General features: G+C 43.4%; 2 protein-coding genes, 1 long non-coding RNA gene and 1 pseudogene across 5 annotated transcripts; 3 read left to right on the forward strand and 1 right to left on the reverse strand.

The window, feature by feature from the left end:
• Positions 1–2,426: 2,426 nt before the first annotated feature.
• Positions 2,427–9,445, forward strand: Tprkb (TP53RK binding protein). 3 transcript variants are annotated; one of them, XM_015479504.2, is made up of 5 exons: positions 2,427–2,584; positions 5,826–5,992; positions 6,919–7,041; positions 8,198–8,374; positions 9,032–9,445. In XM_015479504.2, exons 2-5 carry the CDS (start codon positions 5,852–5,854, stop codon positions 9,116–9,118), a joined length of 528 nt encoding a protein of 175 aa, XP_015334990.1. In that variant the 5' UTR covers positions 2,427–2,584; positions 5,826–5,851; the 3' UTR covers positions 9,119–9,445. The 3 variants fall into 3 exon arrangements, with proteins under 3 accessions (XP_015334990.1, XP_015334991.1, XP_015334992.1); XM_015479505.2 differs by lacking the exon at positions 2,427–2,584 and adding an exon at positions 2,608–3,041; XM_015479506.2 differs by lacking the exon at positions 2,427–2,584 and adding an exon at positions 4,041–4,127.
• Positions 9,446–15,371: 5,926 nt separating this feature from the next.
• LOC107137167 lies at positions 15,372–25,038 on the reverse strand. Its single transcript, XR_007348005.1, has 3 exons — positions 24,038–25,038; positions 19,174–19,176; positions 15,372–16,857 (listed from the first exon to the last, which is right to left on the reverse strand). It is a non-coding gene; the product is annotated as an uncharacterized LOC107137167 (long non-coding RNA).
• On the forward strand, positions 20,470–24,080 carry LOC107137165 (probable N-acetyltransferase CML1). The gene is made up of 2 exons (XM_015479507.2): positions 20,470–20,893; positions 21,490–24,080. Exon 2 carries the CDS (start codon positions 21,559–21,561, stop codon positions 22,240–22,242), a length of 684 nt encoding a protein of 227 aa, XP_015334993.1. The 5' UTR covers positions 20,470–20,893; positions 21,490–21,558; the 3' UTR covers positions 22,243–24,080.
• Positions 25,039–25,091: 53 nt separating the features above from the next.
• LOC107136958 overlaps positions 25,092–25,237 on the forward strand; it is a 5,689-nt pseudogene continuing 5,543 nt past the window's right edge.

The following is a 25,237-nucleotide window of genomic DNA, read 5'->3' on the forward strand; positions in this document are numbered from 1 at the left end:
GTATATGTGGTGCTGAGAATTGAACCCAGTGCCTCACACATGCTAGGCAAGTGCTCTACCACTCAGCCACAACCTCAGCCCCTTAAATGTACTCTTTGCATAATTTGATGAATTTTTATAAAACTCATATGCCCTTATAACACCACATCAAGACACAGCACATTGGCTTCAGCCTAAAGTTTCCTCTAAAGGGAGAATCTCCCATTCCCTCATCCCAAAAACCATTAACTTGCTTTCAGTAACTCTAGGATAAATTTGTAATTCCTAGAGTTTTATAGAAATGGGATTCTATACTAATTTTAGTTTCTCACCATTTTTGCTCAGCATGTTTTTTTTTTTTAACATTCATCCATATTGGAAGTATCTGTAGTTTATTCCTTTTTTATTACCAGTATTTTATTGTATGGATTTTTCACAATTTGTCCACCAATGTGTTGTTGGGCATTTATTGTTACCAGTTTATGGCTACTACAGCAATGTTGATATGAACATTCATGTACAACTAACAGGACAGTCTTCTAGATGGTCTGGGACGAAGGTAGTTTTCTACCCTTTCTCATTTCTGTTCTCAATAACTAGAATCCCAGTGACTCTGGAAGCTGAGGCAGGAAGATTGCAAGTTTGAGGTCAGACACAGCAACTTAGTGAGACTGTCTCAAAATATAAAATTATAAGAACTGGGGATGTGGCTTAGTAGTAAAGGACCCCTGGAGTCAATCCCCAGTACTGGAAATAAGAAAAGAAAGAGAGACAGAATGCAGCATCTTGTGACTAGCCAGATTAGAATGATTAGCCAGAACTGCCCAGGCTTTGTTCCAGTCCCCCTGATTACAAAATGTCCTTCAATGCTTTAGACCAGTGTGTCATGTTGCCCCTTCCCTGGTGCCAGGAGTCAGGGTACAAGACCCAGGGCAGGCTGCTTTGAGGGAGTCTCTCAGCTATGGTGGAAGTAAGGTATGTGCAGACAAGATTCTATTTGCCCTGGCAGCTTTCTGAGTCTTGGGAGACCAGCTCAGGTTGAATCCCAGGCTTCTGTGCTACCTGCCTAGTTATTTTGTATGGGGGCGTTCTGTCCCACTGGACTTTTTGGTAACCAATGTAGAGTTGATAGGGGACAGATAGATGAGCATTGTGAGAACATGAATAATTTTACAAAATAATTCTATAAAATGCATCCACTATACTGACCCCCCATGGGCTCTCTTTGCCAAAAAGCAATTCACCTGCAGTCCTGCCTGGCCTAAGTGGACAGGATATTGTCACATTCCTTAGCAAACTGAACAAAGGCCAGGCAGTCAGTGTAGGTAATGAATGATGAGGGTCCAAAGAATGACAACTGGTTATCAAAGAGCAATCAACTTCTGCCTCTGCACTCCTGCTCCCCGTCACTTACAAGGGGAAGGAAGAAGACAATGATTAAAGGGGGCGGGGGGGGGGGTTCTGGGGTCTATAAGAAAGCAAATTGTAAAAAAAAAAAAAAAAAGAAAGAAAGTTGTATCCCCTCCCACAGGCAAGGTCACCCCCTCTTGGCAGGGAATCTATCCTTTATCACTTTCTTAAATAAAAATTGCTTGCTATGTTTGCCTTGGTATTTCTTGGGTGTTTATTCTTCAACACAGGGGAACAAGAACCCATTCTGGATCCATCTCTAATAGACCGTATCACAGTGAAACTGCTTTCAAAACCAGCCTTTGCATGGATGTATTTTCATTTCTCTTAGGTAAACACCACAGAATAGAAATGTTGGTTATGCTAAGTTATATTTAACTTTTTTAAAGAAATTGAAATTTTCTCAAAATAGTTACATCATTTTACATTCAGAACAGCAACATATTCTAGTTCTACATCTATGACAACACTTGGTAATATTCACCGTGTGTCTGTGTGATAGTATCTTTTTTTTCCTTTTTATTGGTGCATTATAATTATACATAACAGTGGGATTTGTTATAATATATTCATACACGCACACAATAAAACAGTATAGCTTGATTAATTTAATTCCCCCACTACCTATCCTTTCCCTCGCCTCCCGCTCCTGATCTCCTCTTGTATTCTACTGGTCTCCTTCCTATTTTTTTCTTTTAATTTGTTCTAATTAGTTACACATGGCAGTAGTTTTTAATTTGTAGTTCACTGTGTTTTTAATTTGTATTTCTCCAAGGACAAATGATGCTGGGAATCTTTTCATGTTTTTTTGGCATTTTGTCCATTAAGTTATTTTTCTTATTGTTGTTTACATAATTTGGATGCCAATCTTGTCAGAATGAATTTAAAACGAAAACAGCACACACGTTTAAGACAAAACCGATACTCAACACCAAACCTAAGCTTCCGCCTCCGCCCAAAAAAGACGGAGTACCACCCGTCCTCGCTGGTGTCGGCTAAAAGGATTCAGACTTGGGAGGAGGAGTCAGTGGCGGAACTAACAAGGCGATGACCTTGGGGATCCGGAAAGACTTGGCGCCCCCAGGCTGACCTACCAGGAAACTGGCTCGGCGAGGGCCGGGATTGGGAGCACTTCCGGAAGTTGAGGGCTTTGTTTCCGAGGGGGAGATCTTTCCAGTCGGACCAGGACCAGTTGGTGAGTTTTGCTCGGTAGCGAGGGCGCCGGGTTGTTGGGGCTCGATCCCCGGCATAGCTGTTAACGATTGTCTTGAGACGATACTTGTGGTTCCCTCAGCCGATATTTAGTGCGAAACTACCAAAGTCAGCCCCTGGGAATGCAGCAGGAAAATGAGAGCCTTTCCCTCAAGAAATAAACTGATAGGGGAGCCGTAAATTGTTAGGCAACCAGCTAGTTCGGAGGCCGAGGCAGGACCCCGTCTCAAAAACGCCGTCACTGCCGGGCGCACTTGCACTTCGTAATAAGAAGGAGCGCGTGTGATACCTAGATCCGGAGCTCTTGGCCCTCAAGCAGATGGACGGAGGAAAGGAAAAGGATTGAGGGGGAAAAAATGGTGAAGGAAGAGAGGGAAACTGTTTAAAAGCTTGGTGACAGTCCGGAAGCTGAGAAGAGGCCATTGTGGCGGTAGCAGAAGGTGGGAAGGAAACCGTGACATAAAGTTTGGGCATTAGCATATCACCTGGGCACCATAACGACAGGATATTTTGAAAGGATCACTATGACTGGGAGTGGGGGTGAAGTTTGGATTATGGAAGTGCAGGGATTTTGATGAGACCACCCTTAGGGGCTACTGGTGTAGATAAGAGGTGGTGGCAATGGGAATTCAAGAGAAATAGACGGGTCAAAATTACGTTTAGGAGGTAAAATTTAAGGATTTTAAGGATTGGGTGCGGAATTTGAGTGAGAGGTATTTACCCCAGTCTGTATTCTGTTGCTAGTAACACAGTGCATCAGATGGAGTAAGTTATAAAGAGAAGTGGTTTATTTTGGTTAACGATTCTGGTCCAAGGTCCAGGGTCTGCATTTGATGATGGTCTTGCTGATAAAAGTGTCACCTGGCAAGGAAGGGAGCACTTGAGGAGACTTAACCTAATTGGCTTTGAGATAAAACACCTGAGTGGGATAATCCATTTATGAGGGTAAAGTTCTAATCACCTACTCAAGGTCCCACCTGGTCCCGCCCCTTTAAAAATGGAAATTAAATTTCAACATGAGTTTCAGAGGGAACAAACCATTCTAGTTTCCAAGTATAATTCTAAAGTTTCTGGACTAAGTAAGTGAACAAGAACAAATGATTTTGGGGTTTTCTTTTTTCCCCCAGTACTAAAGATTGATCCTGAGGGCTCTTTCCACTGAGCTACATCCCCCAGTCCTTTTTTGTTTGTTTTGTTTTGAGACACTCTCACTAAGTTGCTGATGCTGAACTTGAATTTGTGATCCTCCTGCCTCAGCCTCGGAAATAGGCATGTGGCACCACTCCACTATTTTGAGGGTTTTCAGGGGTTCTTTTACCCCTAGTATTAAAAATATTTAAAAATATATGTATTTTCTCCCTGATTATAAGTACTCGTGTGCTTACTGTGGAAAATTCAGAACATACACAACCAATTTTGTTTTCTAGAGAACAGAAAAATCACCTAATAATCTCAGTACCTAAGATGGTTGTATTTTCCTGACTCATTGGTACATGCCTGGGATCCCAGCTTTGCTGGAGACTGAGGTGAGAGGATCACAAATTTGAGAGCAGCCTCAGCAATTTAGCCAGACGCTGTCTCAAGTCCCTAGGTTCAAGGTTCAATCCCCAGGACTGCAGGGGGGGAAAAAAACTGTCTTTGGTATGTCTCCTTCATGTTTTTTCTTCTTATTTGGTGGGGGATACTGTGTATCTTCTTATATAATTGGGATCATACCGATTATTTTTTTGTTATCCATTTTTTTTTTAGTAGACATTAGCATGACTAAATTGAAATTCTGTATGCCAGGACATTATTTACAAATATTCTTTTTTTTCTTTGTAATAACAATAAAAATCAGATGTAATTCAGCAATCAGAGATAACTTTTTTAAACTTTTTGGTGTGTTTTCTTTATGTGTAGATTTTTAAAGGTGTTTTGTTTTTCCATTAAGGTGTTTTTACTTAATATTATTGTTGTTTGCATACATCATCAAGATTGTAGTGGATTTTTTTGTTGTTGTTTTGTTTTGTGGTGCTGGGGATCAAACCCAAGGCATTGTGCATGCAAGGCAAGCACTCTACCAACTGAGCTATCTCCCCAGTCCAAGATTGTAGTTTTTAATTGTCGTTTACTTAGAGTCAATCCTGCTATTTGCTAAATAGATTGTTTTCAACTTTTCACTGTTAAAATAAGAGTGATATCTTACTATATAATCCTCAAATGTCCAATTAATTTATTGAGAAAGAGCCCTAGAAATGGAGTCTCCTGAGCAAAAGGATGAAATAAGCCTAGTAAATTGCTTCACCAGACTATCATTAAAATTTTCCCTTCAAGGATGTAGTTAAAAAGATTTTTCTAGTTACTTAAGTTGTCTTTTATGCTTCTTATTCATTTATTTATTTCATGGTACTGGAGCTCAAACCCTGGGCCTGTGCATGTTAGGCAAGTGTTCTACCCCTGAGCACATCCCTAGCTCCTATACTTTTATGTCTTTATATATACCTTGTCCTTTCCTGTTAACCTTATGACTAAAAAAGGGACGAATATTATTGATTATTAATCATACCCTCTCTGCTAATTTCCATGTATGAAAATTCATAGCTTGGGTCAAATGTGATACTTTATTCCTTATTAATATTTGTGTCCAGGTCCTGCTAAAATACAAATAAAATAGATCAGAAAGTTTAAAAAGTGGAAGTAGAATAAAGTTTCATTAATACCATTAGTATCCTGAGGTCCAGAAGTTCCTGGTATTCTGCCCCTAGTCTGCTGGGAAACAGCCTCTTAATCACATGTGCAAGCCTTTCATCCGGACAGGCAGAGAACCAACTAGCTCCCTTGGCTTTTTCTCAGGAGTGGAAAAAAGACTAGAAACAGCTCAGCAGGGTTAGGAAGCCATCTCACAAGGATGCCAAATGTGCTTTGGAGACAGATTTAACAGTTTTTATCATCTTATTATTTTTATTTTTGGTATTGGTATTGAACCCAGGGGTACTTTACCACTAAGCAACATCCTTAGTCCTTTTTATTTTTTATTTTGAGACAGGAGCTTGCTAAATCACTGAGGCTAGCCTTGAACTTGTGATCCTCCTGCCTCAGCTTCCAGAGTCACTGGGATTACAGGCACCACTGCACTCAGCTCTGTCATCTTTTAAAATTAATTTCATTTGTTAGCAAGGATATTTGTTAAGAAATGAGTTTTAATGTTACCTTTTAATAAAAGAAATCTATTGGTCCTTTAGGTTTTGTGCATACAATCCTGTTTGAAATGCAGTTAACATATCAGCTGGACCTATTTCCTGAATGCAGAGTGACTCTTCTGTTATTTAAAGATGTAAAAAATGCTGGAGACTTGAGAAAAAAGGCCATGGAAGGCACCATTGATGGTGCATTGATAAATCCTTCAGTGGTAAGTACAAAGTGTGAGAATGAGTGAAGGCATACCCAACATTTAAGAATGTGTTAATTTTTTGACAATGTTATAGGTTAAAACTAAAATTCTTTCATCTTTATGTACAAAGTCTTGTCCAAGTAAGACTTGACTACCTTGAATTGAACAGTGAATGAAGACAGAAACACTGGGCCCTGCCCTAGGAAATAGGAAAGGTTGTGGTCCAGCTCTGATCACATTTGTGGTCTGGCAAATATTGGTTCCCAGCTTCTCATCTATGAGATGAGGGTTCTGAAGAAGGCAGTATCTATGGAGGAGGAATAGCACAGTAGTTAAGAGCATGCACTGGGATCACATTACCAAGACTTAATCCGAGCTCTGCCACTTACTATGACTTTGAGCAAGTCATAGCCAAACCTTACATAGTGCTTACTCTTTTCCTAGCATAATTCCTAAATCCTTTCTGACTCACTTAATCTTCAACAACCATATGAAGTGAGTTCTGTTATTTTCTGCTTCTGACAGATAAAACACTAAAGAACTTGCCTAACTAAGTTCCCCAAATGGTAAGTGACAGAGCTGAGATTCAACCCAGGCATTTTTTGCCCTCATTACCTCATCTATTATATAATGATTTCATTGAATATTTTGAGGATTAAAGAAAATAATAGAGCTAAAATGTTTAGAATACAGCCTTTCTCATAGTAGCCTGCAATACATGTTACTTTAAAAAAGTTTACTCTTTGTCTAAGTTTCTTATAACTTTAAAATTATAAGATTTTTTTGACTGCCTTGACCCTTGAGATAATAATTTTGAAAATATAATCCATATAATCCATAGGAATTGTTTTAAGAATTTATCTTATGAAGTAAAAATAAGATAAAGCACCTGTTTTCATAGTGTTCTAGATTCTCCCATGTAATTCTTGATATTCTTTTGGTAGATTGTTGATCCTTTTCAGATACTTGTGGCAGCAAATAAAGCAGTTCACCTCTACAAACTGGGAAAAATGAAGACGAGAACTCTGTCTACTGAAATTATTTTCAACCTTTCCCCAAACAACAATGTACGTGGAATTTACTGACTTCCTGTTGACACGTGTTGGGTCAGAGGCTAAATTCCTACAAACCAGTTTGCTACCAATAAACAAAAGTAATCATGAAGAGAGTTCTGGAGAGTTGAGATTTAGCACTGCCTCTTACTAGACAAATAAGCTCTGAAGTCAGTTTCTTTATGAGTAAAAAAAAAAATTTAGCTAAATTAAGTGAGGCTAGTTTTATCTTTCCTTCTTAACCATGTAGGGTCAGGAAAATCCCTTAAGTAGTTTGCTTAAGAAACTGACAGAAATACACATGATAAAACATTAGGCATAAATATTTTGTGTGTTCATGTACATCTTTCACTTTGTAAACTCCTTGAGGATAAATGCATATCTTTTTTATATATAGCACCAGGGCATTGCTGGTACCTAGAACAGCCCTTAATACATGTACATAGCCCATGAAAAAAATGACTGGAATTTTGCTGATGAAATTTTAATATTACTACTATTGTTAACAACACAATTAGGTACTAGTATCATCAAGAGAATAATTGGGAAGGCTGTGGCATGGTTTAAAATAGACAATTTCAAACTTTATAAAATGCAGTTGTCTCATCCTAGTACTAGTACCTGGAAATTTTTTTGCCAGGTAATCATTGTTTCTTAGAGAGTATTTGAAACAGTTCAAGATACCATTCCTGTTCCAGTTATAGTTCTAGGGGCAAAAGAAGCAAATATGTTCCTGAAGAGAGGCAGGCGAGACAGAAGTTAAGAAGTTAAGTGGGGGGTGGCCTTGGAGCTGGACCCTGAAGCATGTGTTGATCAGACTAGCCATAGAGAGAAAGGTGATTGGACAAGGGACAAAGCATGTGCATCAGCAAAACAGTGTGAAACACAAACAGCTCCAGGGTGGCCAGAAGACAGGAATGTGTGGCTGCAGGGTCACTTAAGGCTGGAGGAATGGTGTTTGCATAACACAGTCTGGGCTGATTCCATGGGAACAAGGTGCAACTTTCAGCAGAAAGCTGACAGGTAGTAGCTGTAGATGCTAGAGAAGGATTATTGAAGGGAAAACTAGGATATGAAAAACAGGTAGAAGCTCACTGAGAAGAAGGCAGGTCAGATGTTTCAGGTATAGGAAAGACTGATTCCATTCCTGTTTTGTTTTTTTGTTCCTTAGATTTCAGAGGCTTTGAAAAAATTTGGTATCTCAGCAGATAATACTTCAATTTTAATTGTTTACGTTGAAGAGGGAGAAAAACAAGTAAATCAAAAATACCTAATATCTCAAGTAGAAGGTGACCAGATTTCTCTGAAAAATCTTCCTGAAATAACGAATATTTCTGAAGTCAAAAAGGTTTGTAAATCCATATTTTTAGAGTGTGATAAGTGAGGAATAATGCTGATGTGGTTTATTAATCACTAGTGCACCAGTTTTTGTTTTTGTTTTTTTTTTTTTTAATTAGAGAAATGCTGCACTTGGGATTTAGGCCCGAGGTGTAGCACTTGCCTAGTGCATGTGTAGCCCTGGGTTCAATCCCCAGCGCCACAAAAAGAAAAGGAGAGGAAATGGTAATGAGTGTTTTTTAAAGTTGCTTGAAAAATAATTAAAGATAAAAAGAACTGGGAGGTATAGGTGTATGTAAAAATATAATTAGAAATGTAGTTAATGAAATCATTTACAACTTCAAATAAGTAAGTAGATATCTTTAAGTATCAAGTTTATATAGTACATTTAGAATAAAATAAACATAATAAAGTTAATATCTCGATGTGTGCTTTTAAAAATGATAAATTTAGTTTATGTGCAGAGAATTTGGTTTTTAATGTTCATAATTGCACTTTAAAGGGACTATTTGATATGAATTATGATCTACTTTGAATATTTTAATCATATTTGTTTTGCAATTCAGACCATTAACCCAGTAATTGATAATTTCACTTATAAATATTTGCATAACAATCCATGCATAAATAGATCAGCAAGTCATAATTTGTCTTTGATTTTTTACAGATATATAAAGTGTCTTCACAAGAAGAAAAGATTGGGACATTATTGGGTGGTATCATTAGTAGAATGTCAACAAAAGATGTTTTATAAAATGTTAGAAATATTAACAGAAATTTTCAGCTTTAAATAAAACATTGGTTTTTCTTTCCTGATTATAAAATTAAAATATGTTTATAATAGAAAAAATTTTTTTTGATCCTAGGACCTTGTGCATGCTAGGTAAGTGCTCCACCACTGAGCTTCCTTCTAGCCCTATAATTTTTTTTTTTTTTTAAATCACAGAATGAGATTTTTAAAAACCCTCATAATCCTATCATTTTTACTAATACTGTTACTATTCTTGTTGTCTTCTAGTCTTCTATTTGTATTCAAACATTTTATTTTTTATATAATGGAAATAAAAATTGCCAACACTTATTGAATGTCTACTGTGTACTAGGTTCTTACCTTAGTATTTTATTTCTGGGTTCTTTTGAGTTTTTGTTTTTTTTTTTTTTTTTGGTACCTAGCCCTTTTTATTTTGAGACAGCATCTCGCTATGTTGCTGAGGCTGGCTTTGAATTTGTGATCTTCTTGCCTCAACCTCCCAAGTTGCTGGGATTACAAGTGTGCGCCACTACAGCCGGTAAGGTAGAAATCAAATTATGTGCATAGGTAGCATTTCCTTCATGCCTACTGTACTCCAGATTCTGCACTTTCTGTGCACTATTTCATTCAGTCTAATCCACAGCATCAAGATTTTTATAAGTGAGGAAATAGACTTATGTCTCTCAGTTGTTTATTTCAAAACAAATTTTCTGAGGCTGGGATTGTAGCTCAGGGTAGAGCTCTTGCCTCACATGTGTGAAGCATTGGGTTCAATCCTCACCATCATATAAAAATAAATAAATAAAGGCATGGTGTCCATCTACAACTAAAAAAATTAGATTAAATAAATAAAGCCTGGTATGTAATTTAAAAAAACAAAATTTTTCCAACCTATAGAATAATTGAAAATAGGACAGTGAACATCTGTGTACCATTCACATGGATTCACCATTAATATTTGCTACATTTGCTTGTTCTTGCTCCTGTTTATCTTCCTATGTGCACACACACTCACACTTTGTTTTGCTAAGCTATTTGAAAGTAAGTTGCTGACATCATGGAATTTCACTCTATACTGTCTAATTGTCATGTCTCTTAAGTTTTCTTTAATCTGGAACAATCTTTTTTTTTTTTTAAACAAAGTAGGCATTTGAAAACTGTACTAGATGTCTTGCCAGGTGTGGTGGCGCACGCCTGTAATCCCAGCATCTCAGGAGGCTGAGGCAGGAGTGTTGCAAGTTCAGCCAGCCCCAGCAACAGCGAGGAACTAAGCATCTCAGTGAGACCCTGTCTCTAAATAAAATACAAAATAGGGCTGGGGATGTGGCTCTATGGTAGACTGCCCCTGAGTTCAATCCTGGTACCCGAAAAAAAAGAAGTGACACATGTACTAGATGTCTTTCAGGATTCCATGCAATTGATTTATTCATGATTAAAGTCAGTTGAAATATTTTAGGAATTAATAGTATATAAATGATGATTGTGTCCTTCCATTTGCATCTCATCAGAGGCACATAAAGTCAGTTGGTCCCTCTGTGAGTGAGGCTAAGTTTGATCACTTGGTTAAGGTGATCTCTCCATTTTTAGGGCATCTTTTCCCCTGAAGCTTAGAGAGCTGAAGCTGCCCCAAATCTCAAAGTACTATAAGGGTCAGGATTAAAACTTGAATCTAGGTGACCTCACATCCTGAGTTCTGAATCTATCTCACTGCCTCTTTCCAGGCTGATACTCCCATTCTTTTAATTTGATGGGTAACATTCTGCATGTGCAGTCATTCTCCCAGTACAAATTTATATCATTTTAAATTTTTACTTACTTTTGCAAACAAATCTTTGTACATGTTTCCCGAAGTGGAATTATTGGGGAAGAGGGTATAAATCTCTTAATGACTATTAATTTAATACCAAAACAGTGTCGTTTTGCACCCCAAATAGCAGTGTCCAAGCATGCCTGTCTCAGCAATCTTGCAAGGGATGTCTTTTAACTTCTAAACATGTTTTTCATTTTGGAGTGTTGTACTACTGGTAAAGTTGAACTCATGTGTTTATTAATTTGCATATTATGAAGATGGTTTGTAAAGGTTTTATATCTGTAACTATAGATAATGTTTTCAACTCCTTGTGAATCTTTGGATCAAGGGAAAACAAAGTAATGTTTCCTGGGAAAGAAGTTAACCTCCCCAAATTTCTTAGAATAGTATTCAATCAATTTAGGCAGATGTTGTGTAAGGCCTATTCTATGAGCTATGCTAATTTGTTCCTCTTTAGTCAGCTGAGTTGCTAAGTCTGGCTAGGTGTTGCATGATAGGATGGATCTGGAACTTGTTCTTGATAGGGCAGCAGTGGCTCCTGATCTGGTCCCATCCCCTTGCCAAAGCTAACCCAGTTGGATTGAGACTTGGTGGAGCAGGGAGATGTCATCTGAGGTGGGGGATGTGTAATCTGAGGCAGTTTCCCATCTTCTGGGGCTAGGGGGTGTAATCTATGCACTGTTCTAACAGTCTTTTCAATATTGAGCCAAGTTAAGAACCACATTCTTTATATTAACCTGGTAGGTCCAAAGTCTAAATGTTCCCTCAGCAAAAAAAAAACAGCCTGTTATTAGAGACTGAAAGAAAAAAAATAATAATGTAGTTTTGTAGGTTACGTGTTTGTAGCTCCTTAACCAAGGGTTATACATTAAAGCAAAGCGAGCATCCTCCCGTGTACTCTGGGAAAAGGTGGACAGATGGCTCTGTGATGCAGGGGATCATTGTTTTTCCCTGTCTCCCCAGGCTTGGGAACAGTCAAGATATAACTCCTGTAGAAATGTCTTTAATGCCCTTGCCATTCGAAACTGTAGGAACTGTTATAAGCCCAGAGTCATCTTTTGAAGAAGAGCGCAGGGCTGGGGCTGTAGCTCAGTGTCAGAGCACTTGCCTAGCACATGTGAGGCACTGGGTTCATTAAAAAATAAAAGCATGCTATCCATCTACAACTATAAACAAATGAAGAGCCCACTGGCTCACAGGCTGTAAGGCCTCCTGCTGCTAACCTGTTTCTGACTTAATTCCACCCCTTCTCTGCAGCTGGGCCACATGTTGGCCTTGCAGCTGCTCCTCTGCCCTTGACTTTATTTTGCTGCTTGACCAATCATGGTCACAGTGTGGAGTGACACCTAACCTAGGCTGGCCGCCCTCAGAATGAGCAAAGTTTGTGTTTATTAAGGGCCTAATCTTGACCTTTTCATAACCTCATGCACCTTCCTTTCCTCTTCCAGATCACTTCCTTTCCCAACTCCTGTCTGGGAGACTATCTATGTGTACTAACAGAGCAACAGGCCCAGGGCCCTCTGACTTCCACATGGGTTTGGCTTGTTGGGACGAGGGTGGGAGGGAGGAAGAATGCGTTTGGTAACTTTGTCCCTGGACCTCCTCTTGGATGGCTGCTCTATTCAACTCCTCCAGGTTCCTAGTACCTCCTCCTTCCTGCTCAGACCTATGGGTAGTTTCTGTACCATGGTGGTTCCCCTCTCCCCACCCACAGTCGTAATTCCTCCTATGATTGTCTACATCTGCAAAATCTGCTCAAATTATCCTAATTTGAGCGTTGGGAACTGATACCGCTTTCTTAAGAATTTGTCAAAAGGTTAAGTTAGAGATCATCTCTTCTTTCTAGCACTGGAACCATTGTCATTGAATTCTGAACATCTTACCGAGGCTGACTTGATTTACTGTTATTTTGTTTCACTTGTGTCCTTCAAATTATGAGTTCTTGATGGAAGTCAGGACACTCATCAGAGGTTGGGTTATTAAAATCTCTGATAAGAAACCAAAGGGGCTTTTGGGGACCAAAGGTAAATGAGCCTGAATTGATTTTTTTCTTCTTCTCCAGACTTCCAAAGTGTAATGGCACTTTATTGACTACTTTTCATCTCACAAACTCATTTTTGGGCTGGGTTGGTCCAGTAGAAGAGTGTTCTTTATAGATATGAGTGGGAGATGTCATTGACAGGCTTCTCTCAAATACCACAAATCTTAGAGTAACAGTGTACTTCTGAAATATAAAATTAACATTTTACAAGGTAATTATTTTTATTGCTTATTCCAAAATGAATAGCTTATTAGAAAAATCAATAAAATAGCTTATCAGAATATTTATAACTAACAAGTTAAATGACATGGTAAATAAGTAACAAAGGGCAATGACACAAGTGCTTGAAAAGTCCCCAGACTAGTGTGTACCAGATTCATCTGATTGGGAGTGATCCTGAGTCTTGTTAGAGCAGGCAGCATTCAGCTGGGTCTTGAATGTGGCCTTAGCAGCATTTTGGAATTTGCACAACCATGGCAACAGGTTGGGTGTGGTGGGGCATGATGGGGCTTGGAAGTGAATGTTGCATCCATCCCACCAGACAGAGCTGGTTCTCGCATATGGGACTTCAGGCTAATTCATAATGCAACAGACGGTTGTCAAATACCTGCCTGTGGGGCCAGTCTGCTGTATTGGAGGGTTTGGTTGGTTGATTGTCTGTTGTCATTGCGTTTTGCATTTAGGAATCAAATCCAAAGCCTCACATGTGGTAGGCAAGTGCTATACCACTGAGCTACATCCCTGGCCCAGAGCCTGCTGTATTGAGGAAGCAAAACAGAGCAGTCTTGAGTTCCCACTTCCCACATCAGCACTAAGTAGGATAATTTGGCTTTCTGGGCCTCATTTTCCCAGAAGAGGAACATGTTTTTCTCACAGTTGAGGCTGATAATAAAGTAATATAAACCTCATTGCTGGCAGGAAAGTAAAATAGTGCAGTCACTTGAAAAACAGTTTAGCATTTCCTCAAAATATTAAGTATAGAATTACCATATGACCTAGAATTTCACCCCTAGGTGTAAGACACAAGAATTGAATACAGGTATTCACACAGCTACTTCTGCACCAATGTTCATAGCAGCGCCAATTTATATTATCCAAAAGGTAGAAACAACTCAATGCATAAAACAGTTGATAAATGAGTAAACAGATGTTATGTTTACATAAGAGAAATATTATTTGGCCATGAAAAGGAATGAAAATTACATGATATGAATGACATTGAAAACATTAAGTAAAAGAAGGTGTACGTAAAAGGTCACATATTTTATGATTCCATTTATATTAAGTACCCAGAATAGGCAAATACATAAAGACAGGCAGCAGATTAGTGATTGATCTGGAGAGGGGGAGAGGGAGACCACTTGCCAGATACAAATATATACCCCTAAGCCATGCCCCCAGCCCCCCGCCTTTTCCAGCCACACACCACCTGCCTTCAGTTGCCACTCAGTTAATCCCATCGGGTTATTAATTCACTGATTGGGTTAAGGCTTTTGTAACCGAATCATTTCTTCTCTGAAGCCTCTTGCATTGTCTCACATGAGAGTTTTGGGAAACACTTCACGTCCAAACCGTAACAGGGAGGAATGATCAATTCAGGGAATCCTGATGAAGCACCAGAGGACAGAAGTTCACGACCATCAGGATGGTCCCTTCTGCACCCCTGCTCCACGGGGGTGCTGTGGTACCTCCAGAACCCTAACATTGGCCCTTGCTCAGGCTGTGCCCTAGTCTTGCTTGAACTGAACTCCCAGGTGAACTGCCTCCAAGGATGAAGAGTCAGAAATGTGACATCATAGGTTGGCCCAGAGTCCCCAGGGAGGTCACAGACCCAAGGCAGGAGCTCATGGCTTCCTGAGCCCCCAGCCCAGCCCATTCCTTCCCCATGCAGATTGGGTTTCCAGGGGAGGGTTCAATCTTTTTCATCCCGATTCATATTTACTCTGACCATGTCCTGGCTCCAGCAGGACCATGGGCTTTTATCTGCCCCACAATTTGTCTGCAGAGCAACATCACCTGCCTGCAAAGCGCAGTGCTCAGGCCTCCTCACTCGGCACATCAAACCCCCATGATCCCTTCTTGAGAAGTGCTCCAGGTTAGACTGAAGACTACCTGAGGACACCAGCAGTGCACATGGGTACAGGTGACCCTGAACAAAAGGGCCACGCTAGCCCAGAAGTGTCCAAAATAAGAGTGCTCCAAATCCCTCTTCCCAAATATTGTTTAATCCCAGGAAGCCTCTGGGAGCTTCTGCCATGGCTGAACTAGATGCCAGAAGGACAGGATTGGGTGTTCTAACACTGTTCCCTGCTGGGGGAGTCCCCAGAGCAAGTCCTCTGGCTGTGAAGAAATAGAATTGCAAATCAAATCTCCTCCCAGCACACAGAGCCTCTCTGCAGGGGCAGCAGAGAAAGAAAGCATTTTCCTCATGGAAAAGCCTTAGACCCCTGTGATGCTAATCACGGTAGAGAATGAGTTGTCCTGTAACACAGCCAGCAGATACCCCCACTCCCAGCTGTGCCCATAAACACTAACCAGTCCTCCAGCAGAGAACTCGCCAGCACCATTGGTCACTCAGCAATCATCTGTGTTCATCTAGGGCACCTGCCTCTCTGCCAAGTGGCTTCAAGCAAAGAGAAAAGGATCCCAATCTTCATGATTTGCCACTTAGAGCCAAGTTAGGCTCCTCCCTCCTCCAGAGTCTGGGAGGCAGGGTCCTGTATCCTCTGAAGGTTCCACTTTTGAAGAGGGTGCCGAGGTCCCTGAGAGGATGACGTGGGTGTAAAGTTGGCCAAAGGCTTATTAGCTGTTAAGGTTGGCACATGTCTCAGAGGGACAGTGGGAGCTTTACAAGGCCATTTTCTAAATGCTATATGAAAATGCTCTTACATTTTGTCTAACAAGGAGAAGTTAGCCACTTAGTAGATATCTTTCTTTACCCTACTTCTGAGACCAGTGCTCCAAAAGTTGGTGAGGTCACGAGGACATCCCCCCATGCCAACACAGACTGTAGAGGGAATATTACTTAATTACTGGTGGAAAAATGAGTTGCTTAGCATTTTAAACTACATGTTTCATTCTGCAGAATCTTACCTCTGAGGAAGTGTAATGCACTTTAGCTAATATAGCTCAAGGTGCTGGGCTATGCATTACCCTATTTCCTTTCATAGGATTCATTGCCCACCACTCACTATCATAAACAAGATCTGGATCCCAAAAGCTTTTGCATCGAGGCCACATGCATGCCCGTTATTTATTTCCTCTGGCATTATCTGCAGCAAATGCCCAATTCCAAAACAGCTTCCCATGGGACTCTGAGACCCCTCCCATCATTTAGTAATCAACAATGAACTAGAAGCACTGACTCTTCAAATGAAGACATTTCATAAATGACCCAGCTTCAAAGGTCTCAACCTTTTGGTAACAATTGAGGACTTGAAAATACACCCCCAAGTTTGGCTCAGCAAAAACAGCACATTCACCAGGAAAGAAAAACCTTGTCAGAAGGAGGCTGGGACACAGCTTTCTGAAACCATCACCCTGAACTTCAGCCTTCAGGAGGGCAGGACAGTGAGGCTGCCCTCAGGCTCAAGTGGAGGCCTTCTGCCCCTCCTCTGCTCTGTGTAGGAATCCTCTCCCTTGCAATGATCGCCCTGCCCCTGCCCCCCAGCACCTGTCTTCTTCTTCATGTCACCAGCAACCCAGGCCAGAAAGGACTTGTCTCCTCCCCAGAGGCAGGGCAGCCTGGTTAGCCAGCATCTTCCCAGCCATGACTTTGTGGCAGGTTTCCTGGGTCCTGGGAGGATTTCTACTGTAGAACTGAGACCTTGGGTTGCCCTTGGATTGTGACTGCAGCCTCCCACTCTGGGGCACTGAGGCTCAGGGCTGGACCTAAGAGACGAAAGGAAATCTGTTCTCAAGTAAAGCATTGTAAAGGTCCTTTATGTCACTGACCTTGTAAGGAAAGAGAGTCACCAGGGTAAATTTCATGTTCTCCAGATACTATCCCCACAACCAAACCACTCTCCCAGGTAATGACCCCTACATCTTACTGTGGATGCTGTTGGAATAGTTTAAGCCTGAAAAGGATGGGTGTCTGTGAAGAAAGAGAAAGTACCTGAGAAAGTGAAGTCCGTGCATATGGACCGAATGTGTGGCACTTACAGGGGGGAAAAGGTGACAGAGGCCACCAGGTCCAGGTCTCTCACTGAGATGTGGCCTCCATGAAGTCCCAGAATATATATTTGCTTCTGAAAACCAATGAAACTACATGACACAAATCATGTCATTTTTTTCAGAAATCAATGAGCAATTCATGGAGAGTCCACAGATCTCCAACTTATGACCTGCTCTTTGAGTTATTCCTCATTCGTTCCCCATCAGCCCTCATCACCACTCTTCACCTCTCCCTCCTGCCTATCCCATACCCAGCACGACCAGAGATAGTGCAGAGTGGGCTCAGATCAGAATATTGGGACTTCTCTTCTTCACAGGTAGCATATGCACAGTGTTCCAGGTGGACCTTCAACTCCTGCTTCTTGCAGGGCACCCAGTTTTGTGCCTGTGTTTCTAGGTAGTGGTCACAGTGATGTGACCCCTTAGGCCCTGGGCTCACAGTGTCCCTGCATCTGCATTGAGGTGCTGGTTCCTTAGGCTCATGGGGTCCTCCCATTCTATCAGGGACCCATATCATTGAAGTTTGTGGTGGTGCTACTGTATGGAGGAGGGACCCTTAAGAGGTGAGGCCTAGTGGAGACCTTCAGGGTCTGGGATGGTACCCTCAGTGGTTGATGTGGAACGCCAGCCTCTGTCTTCTTAATCTCCTTCTTTCTCTCCATCCAGGGAGCAGTATTCTCCACCATCACCTCCCTGCCATTGCCCTCCTGCTCCTCTATGAGAGAACTAAAAGTAATGAGTCCAACCAAGCATGGAACAGAACTGAGCCCAAATATGCCTTTTCTCTATGTAAATTAATGTCTCAGGTGTTCTGTTTCAGTGATGGAAGCTGAAAATGCACTGGCAGAGCTGGGCCCTAAGCCATCCTCTTTCCTCTGGTGGTGAGCAAGGATACCTACAGCTTCCATCTTAGCTGGGGGAGATCTGCCATGGATGAGGTCAAGCTTAGGAGGGAGCTGATGCTTCACACACAGTAGCAGAAAAGTCAAGAGGTCGATGCATCTTCAGGTCACCTGAGACTCTGAGACCACATAGTTTTATTGAAGACACAGAACCACCATGCATATGGGTAGACAGAGGACAGGGACAGTGCCTAAGCCTCCTCACCTTGACTTGGTTTTCTGACTGGTTGATATTTACTGTCTCTCAATAGGACATTCGCCTCTCTTCCCCCTTCAGAATCCCAGTTCACGTTTTGCTGACATTCAAGTGTTGATGGATCATGTTTAAGTCTGTAACTGTTCTGAGAAGCGTGTAGTCACAGCCACACACTTCTCAGAATCAAAGATGAAAAATGTTCATCTTGAGTTCTGACCATGGGTCAGACATCTGGAAACTCAGCAGCCTCCAGTAGGGACCCTGAACTACAGCTGCATGTCTCCATGAGGATACTGCAGGCAACCCCTACAGGGATTTTCTGATCTTTCCATATCTGGCCTCTCCCTAGCATCCTCCTAGATCTTTTCACCACAATCCTGCCCGTCATATTTCACCCTTCTCCCTGTTCATTCCTATTTGAGTCAATCTATTTTCCTCCATATCTGCCCTCTAGGGTCCAGGTCTCACTGTCTTGTTCACATCATGGAACTCAAGCCACCAGTACATTTCCTGGGCCTCTGTGGGCCCAGAAGCCTCCTTAATATACACCAATCAAGGTTCCCTCTTCAAGCCATGCAGATAATGGGAAGAAGGGAAAACAATGCCTTTGAGCAAGTGAGAAATGAATGCCTCTCCTTGGCCAGACCCAGTTCTGAGCCAGGGCTCTGGACTTGGCAATGCCTATAGGCTTGGTTTAGTTCTCATGAGCCCTCCTTGGCCAGTTGCTCTTGTGAGCCACCTGCAAACCTCTATCTGAAAACCTTCTCTAGGTCAGAGGATGCATTTGATTCTGGGGGTATCTGCTATTATTTCTGTCTCCCCTGATATGTTCTCCACATACAACTGCAGAGAATGACACACAATCAATCTCTTTCTCTCTCTCTCTCATCTCTCTCTCTCTCTCTCTCTCTCTCTCTCTCCCCCCACACACACTCTCTCTCACACACACTCACATGGATCATCTCATTCCCAAGCTACAATCCTATCTCTGGTCTTCCCTCCTCCTGCAGTACAGTCTCTGCTACATAACAAGGCTGTGGACCCTGCATGGCCAAGCCCATGCTGCCCTCAGCCACTCCCTCCCTGGGCAATCATGTATTCTTTGCCCTAAAGCTGTGCCTTTGTTCTGTGTTAGTGTCGACAAGCCTCTGTCAATTCAGCTTGAGATGCTCCTTTTTCTCCCTGGGGAGGCCATCATCTCTTTGGGTCTCTGACCAAGTGTGTGCCTGGGATGAAATCCTCTCTCCCAGCAGTCCAAGAGTCTGCCTCCTCCTCCTAGCCAGTCACTCCTGTGAGGGCATCTAGCCATCTCCCAGGCACCGAATGCTCCTGGGGAACTCCTGGGATCTAAGACCCTTCTTCATCCACACCCCTTCTCATCCTGAATATCCATTAGTCCTGGACCCAAAATAAAAATGAGTGAAACAGGGGCTTGGGTCGTGGCTCAGTGGTAGAAGGCTCACATGGCACTTGTGAGGAATCAGGTTCGATCCTCAGCACCGCATGAAAATAAATAAAGGTATTGTGTCCATCTATAACTAAAAATATATTTTTTTAAATGAGTGAAATAGGGGCTGGGCCTCTGGCTCAGTGGGTGGCACACTGCCTAGCATGTGTGAGGCACTGGGTTTGATTCTCAGCACTGCATATAAATAAAGAAAATAAACGTCTATCAATAACTGAAATATATACATATTGATAAAGAAATGCGTGAAATGCTACTAACCAATGCTTGCTTCTAGCTTAACACTGCTGAGGAATCAATGAGAGGACAGAGAAAGACAGGGACTTGACTGGTCTGGGAGGTAAAGACACACGACAGAGATTGAGCTCCCGTGCAGTGGAGCTGCATATCATTTAGGAGGAAACATCTCTTCGAAAGAGGTCATAATGCTCCATGGAGAGGATCTTGTTTTTCTAATTTCACCTATCTGTCTTAGTTTGGCACATCACAGCTGAAATATGCAGGAAGTCTGCTGACTTCAACCCGGAGCAACCACCAGAGCACCCAGCATCCCCCTAGTTGGGAGCCTGTCACCTGGATGTGAAGCACTGTTGACTACTGGAAAGGGACAGCTATAGAGTAGAAGCTGCAGCAAAAGCTTTGCTGAGTGAATGGAGGGAAGTGAGGAGGGCCAAGGAGGATGGAGTTTACCTGGCCCAGTAAAGCTGAGGCGGGAGAAGACCAGCTCTAAGTACCTTGTTGCTGAGCCAGAGACCTGAGCTATTGCTTGTGATGAGAGAGCCCAGGCTGAATGGCACAGTCCCCAGACTCCTAGCAGGTGTGGAATAGGACCTGGGTGGACCTCAGAGAGGCCCAGGTGTGCTGGTGAGAGATGCTGTAGCCTGAAGGGAACAGGAGAGGGGTGCCAGGCCTCCTAAGGTGAGGAGCCTGTGCTGGTTGAGATCCTGCTGACCCCACAGGTTTGTTTCCCAGTCTTCAGGAAGGTGAATGGACTTGGGCCCTCTGCTTGTTACACTTTAGTACTTTGCCCTTGGGATTTCTGATGGTGCAACTTTCATGACTCAGCAAATGAGGTGGCCACCCAGATGTGCTACCCACAGGTGGGCAGGCCCCAGACAGTCTCCCCTGGACGTCCATGGAAGCTGAGGGCTGAGGCTGCCCTGAACACTCTTGGCTCTGGGGAAGCAGGTGAGTGGACTGGGGTGTAAGGTTGGGGGTCTGTCTCAGTGTAGAAATGGAGTCTCACAACTTTTGAAGTCTCAAGGCTTCACTTGGCCCTTTGTCTTCTTAGCAGCCTAATCCTTAGCATTGGGGAAAGGAGGCTTCACTGAAACTTCTGCTTTGGAAACAGGAATCCTGTAGGATTTGGAACTTTGGTAGGGCCCAAAGGCCTGGGGACAAGAGTAATGATTGTTAAAGGGTGTCATCTGCATTTACCAACCAGTTTAAAGAGCCCTAAAAGGGAAATAGGCTGAAGAGGAAGGAAGTGTATATATCAGTACATTATATTCACCAGGGTGTTTACGTTCAAAACAAACCTAGAGGGGCAATGTTATTAAACCCTAATATGTAGGTGAAGACACAGAATAAGAGCAATTAAATACATACCCAAGATGTACAGCTAGAAATGGAAGGAAACAGGGTTACAGTCAGATGATTTTGATCCTAAACCTCCTCCCACTGGTGGTGGCTTGCTTTTCTTATGGCCACAGTAAAGACTTGAGCTCTCTCCTATGTTTTGTGGAGGCCGGGGACACTCACATGGCTTCCTCTCTTTCCTACAGGGCTGCAGAGAAGGTGTGCATGAAGGTTTAGCTGTCACTTGCGAAAACTGCAGATACAGAACTCTCCCCATGGCACCTCATCACATCCGCAAATACCAGGAGACTGACCACAAAAGGGTCCTGGACTTGTACTCCCAAGGAATGGTCGAGCACATCCCCGCCACTTTCCGCCGCATACTGAAGTTGCCACAAACAATCCTGGTCTTATTTGGGGTGCCCGTCGCCCTACTCCTGGTCTCTGGCTCTTGGCTCCTGGCTCTTGGATCTAATTTCACCCTCCTTGTTTTTCTGTGGCTGCTGGCCAGACACCCTTGGAAGAAGTATGTGGTCATGTATTTGCAGACAGACCTTGCTGACATCACCAAATCCTACCTGAGGGCCCATGGCTCCTGCTTCTGGGTGGCTAAGTCTGGGGGCCAGGTGGCAGGCATAGTGGGTGCTCTGCCAGTGGAGGACGCCCCCCCAGGGAGGAAGCAACTGCAGGTGTTTCACCTCTCTGTGGCCTTGGAGCACCGAGGTGAAGGACTAGGGAAAGCCCTCGTCATGACTGTCCTCCAGTTTGCGAGGGCTCAGGGCTACAGTGAGGTTGTCCTTGATACTAGCATAGTACAGCCGGCGGCTCTGACCCTCTACCAACGCATGGGCTTCCAGAAGACAGGAGAGTACTTTGTTGACAAAATCTCTAGACTACTGGGCATTTCTACAATTCAATTTAAATACTGTCTCCCATCTGCTCAGGAAGGAGGCCCGTGAGCTATTGTTTTGTGTATCAGGCAGGATCTGATTGACAATCCTATAGCACAAGCAAACCCTGGCATTTTGGTGTAACAATTGATGCAATCTCATTGCTTAGTGCACATCTGATTCCAGCATGTTTGATGGCGAGTTGTGGATATGGGGGCTTCTATTCCATTCATTGGTTCATTGGTGTAGACCATTTGTATAGGTAAAAGGTCAAGAGGATAATGTGCACACAGGTTGCTTGGGTTTGTGAGCCAGTAGTTTCTCCTGCATTGTGCTGGGCAGCTCTCTGGGTCTTAGGATACCTATGGAAATGTCCTGGATAGACTGCAGTACCAGTGACACTGTACATCATCATATCCCAGCAGGCCAGCTCAGGCAGGGTTCAATGTCACTGAAGAACAGCCAATGCAAAATGAGAGAGGAACAGAGACTTCTCAATGTCCTCATGGGGGTCACTTGTGAACACTTTCCAGACTCCGGGGAGAAATAGAGCTGGCTCAGAAGTGGAGGAGCTATAGAGTCCAGACCAGAGGGGCACGATGTGGCTCTATGGGAAGAATTGGGCAGCAATGCACTCACTGTAGTTCCCTGTCCCTGCAGGGGGGTGGGAAGGTGGCTGTGGGTGGAGGGGGATGTTCCATGGGGAGACCTGGGTATGATGCACCCTCCTGGTGCTGCCAGGGCCCATACCCATGGGCAAGGTTCACTTGGGGAGGTCGGGGATGGAGCCCTCCTGTGGGTCCTGGAGGAGGACATGGACAGGTGAGTGTCCCAAAATTATCCTGGATTAGCACTCAGCCTGGCCCCAGACTCTGTCCCAGGTGTTCACAAACTCCAGATTTGAGCCTCAGGAAAGATTCTCTCCTGTAGAAGGGAGAGTGGGACATGAGTCAGTGCTGATGTTCGCAGGACTGTCAACCTTTCCCAGCTGCTTGAGCTGGTCTCTGGCGTGTTCCTGGGGGCCGGCAGCCACATACTTGGTCTCCCTCATCAAGAGGCAGAGCTCCTTACCAGAGATTCCACATGATACTGATCCATAAACTTCAGCCCCTTAGGCAGTGTTAGGGGGTCTTTCTCACTTCTCTGCATTGAGGGGACACCTGGGCCACAGCCTGGGCAGTTTTGGGATTCAGCCTTGGCCTACACTCACTTCACCTACACAGAAAACCTTAACCATGCTCATGGGCTTTGTCCAAACTCAGAGACAAGTTGTCCAGGACCAAAGGGGTTCTGAGACCCCTCCCATCATTTAGTAATCAACAATGAACTAGGAGCACTGACTCTTCAAATGAAGATATTTCAGAAATGACACAGATTTAAAGGTCTCAACCTTTTGGTATCACTTGAGGATTTGAAAATACACCCCCAAATTTGGCTCAGCCAAAGCAGCACCTTCACTAGGAAAGAAAAACCTTGTCAGAAGGAGGCTGGACACAGCTTCCTGAAACCATCACCCTGAACTTCAGCCTACAGGAGGGCAGGATAGTGAGGCTGACCTCAGACTCAAGTGCAGACCTTCTGCCCCTTCTCTGCCCCATGTGGGCATCCTCTCCCTTGCAATGATCGCTCTGCCCCTGCCCCCTAGCACCTGTCTTCTTCTCCATGTCACCAGCAACCCAGGCCAGAAAGGACTTGTCTCCTCCCCAGAGGCAGGGCAGCCTGGTTGGCCAGCATCTTCCCAGCCATGATTTTGTGGCAGGTCCTGAGTCCTGGGAGGATTTCTACTGTAGAACTGAGACCTCGGGTTGCCCTTGGATTGTGACTGTAGCCTCCCACTCTGGGGCACCGAGGCTCAGGGCTGGACCTAAGAGACGAAAGGACAGACACTAAAATCTGTTCTCGATGTACAGCATTGTGAAGATCCTTTATGTCACTGACTTGTGTAATGAAAGAGAGTCATAAGGGTGAATTTCATGCTCTCCAGATACTATCCCCACAACCAAACCACTCTCCCAGGTAATGACCCCTACATCTTACTGTGGATGCTGTTGGAATAGTTCAAGCCCTAGAAAGGATGGGTGTCTGTGAAGAAAGAGAAAGTACCTGAGAAAGTGAAGTCGGTGCTTATGGACCGAATGTGTGGCACCGCATGGGAAAGAGGAAAGAGGTGACAGAGGCCACCATGTCCAGATCTGTCACTGAGCTGTGGCCTCCATGAAGTCAGGGCAACTGCATGGAGATCAAGGGCCAATTTGGCTCATTAACTCAGAATATATATTTGCTTCTGAAAACCAATGAAACTACATGACACACATCATGTCACTTTTTCAGAAATCAATGAGCAATTCATGGAGGTCTCCAACTTATAACAGATCTTTGAATTCTTCCTCACTCGTTCCCCATCAGCCCTCATCACCACTCTTCACCTCTCCCTCCTGCCTATCCCATACCCAGCACGACCAGAGATAGTGCAGAGTGGGCTCAGATCAGAATATTGGGACTTCTCTTCTTCACAGGTCGCATATGCACAGTGTTCCAGGTGGACCTTCAACTCCTGCTTCTTGCAGGGCACCCAGTTTGGTGCCTGTGTTTCTAGGTAGTGGTCACAGTGACGTGACCCCTCAGCCCCTGGGCTCATAGTGTCCCTGCATCTGCATTGATATGCTGGTTCCTTGGGTTCATGGGGTCCTCCCATTCTATCAGGGATCCATATCATTGACTTTTGTGATGATGCTACAGTGAGGAGGAGGGACCCTTAAGAGGTGAGGGAGGCCTAGTGGAGACCTCAGGGTCTGGGATGGTGTCCTCAGTGGTTGATGTGGAACGCCAGCCTCTTTCTTCTTAACCTCCTTCTTTCTCTCCATCCGGGAGCAGTATTCTCCACCATCACCTCCCTGCCATTGCCCTCCTGCTCCTCTATGAGAGAACTAAAAGTAATGAGTCCAACCAAACATGGAACAGAACTGAGCCCAAATATGCCTTTTCTCTATGTAAATTAATGTCTCAGGTGTTCTGTTTCAGTGATGGAAGCTGAAAACGCATTGGCAGAGCTGGGCCCTAAGCC

The sequence above is a fragment of the Marmota marmota genome, unplaced genomic scaffold (genome assembly GCF_001458135.2).
Source record: "Marmota marmota marmota unplaced genomic scaffold, marMar, whole genome shotgun sequence".
In the NCBI taxonomy this organism is placed as follows: Eukaryota; Metazoa; Chordata; class Mammalia; order Rodentia; family Sciuridae; genus Marmota; species Marmota marmota.

What these genes read in the sequence shown, in the direction of transcription:
- Tprkb (XM_015479504.2), top strand. Translation starts at nt 5,852, where the DNA reads ATGCAGTTAACATATCAGCTGGACCTATTTCCTGAATGCAGAGTGACT. An exon ending in CATTGATAAATCCTTCAGTG is followed by an intron (nt 5,993 to 6,918) that starts GTAAGTACAAAG and finishes TTCTTTTGGTAG; the next exon opens with ATTGTTGATCCTTTTCAGAT. An exon ending in ACCTTTCCCCAAACAACAAT is followed by an intron (nt 7,042 to 8,197) that starts GTACGTGGAATT and finishes TTTGTTCCTTAG; the next exon opens with ATTTCAGAGGCTTTGAAAAA.
- LOC107137165 (XM_015479507.2), top strand. Translation starts at nt 21,559, where the DNA reads ATGGCACCTCATCACATCCGCAAATACCAGGAGACTGACCACAAAAGG.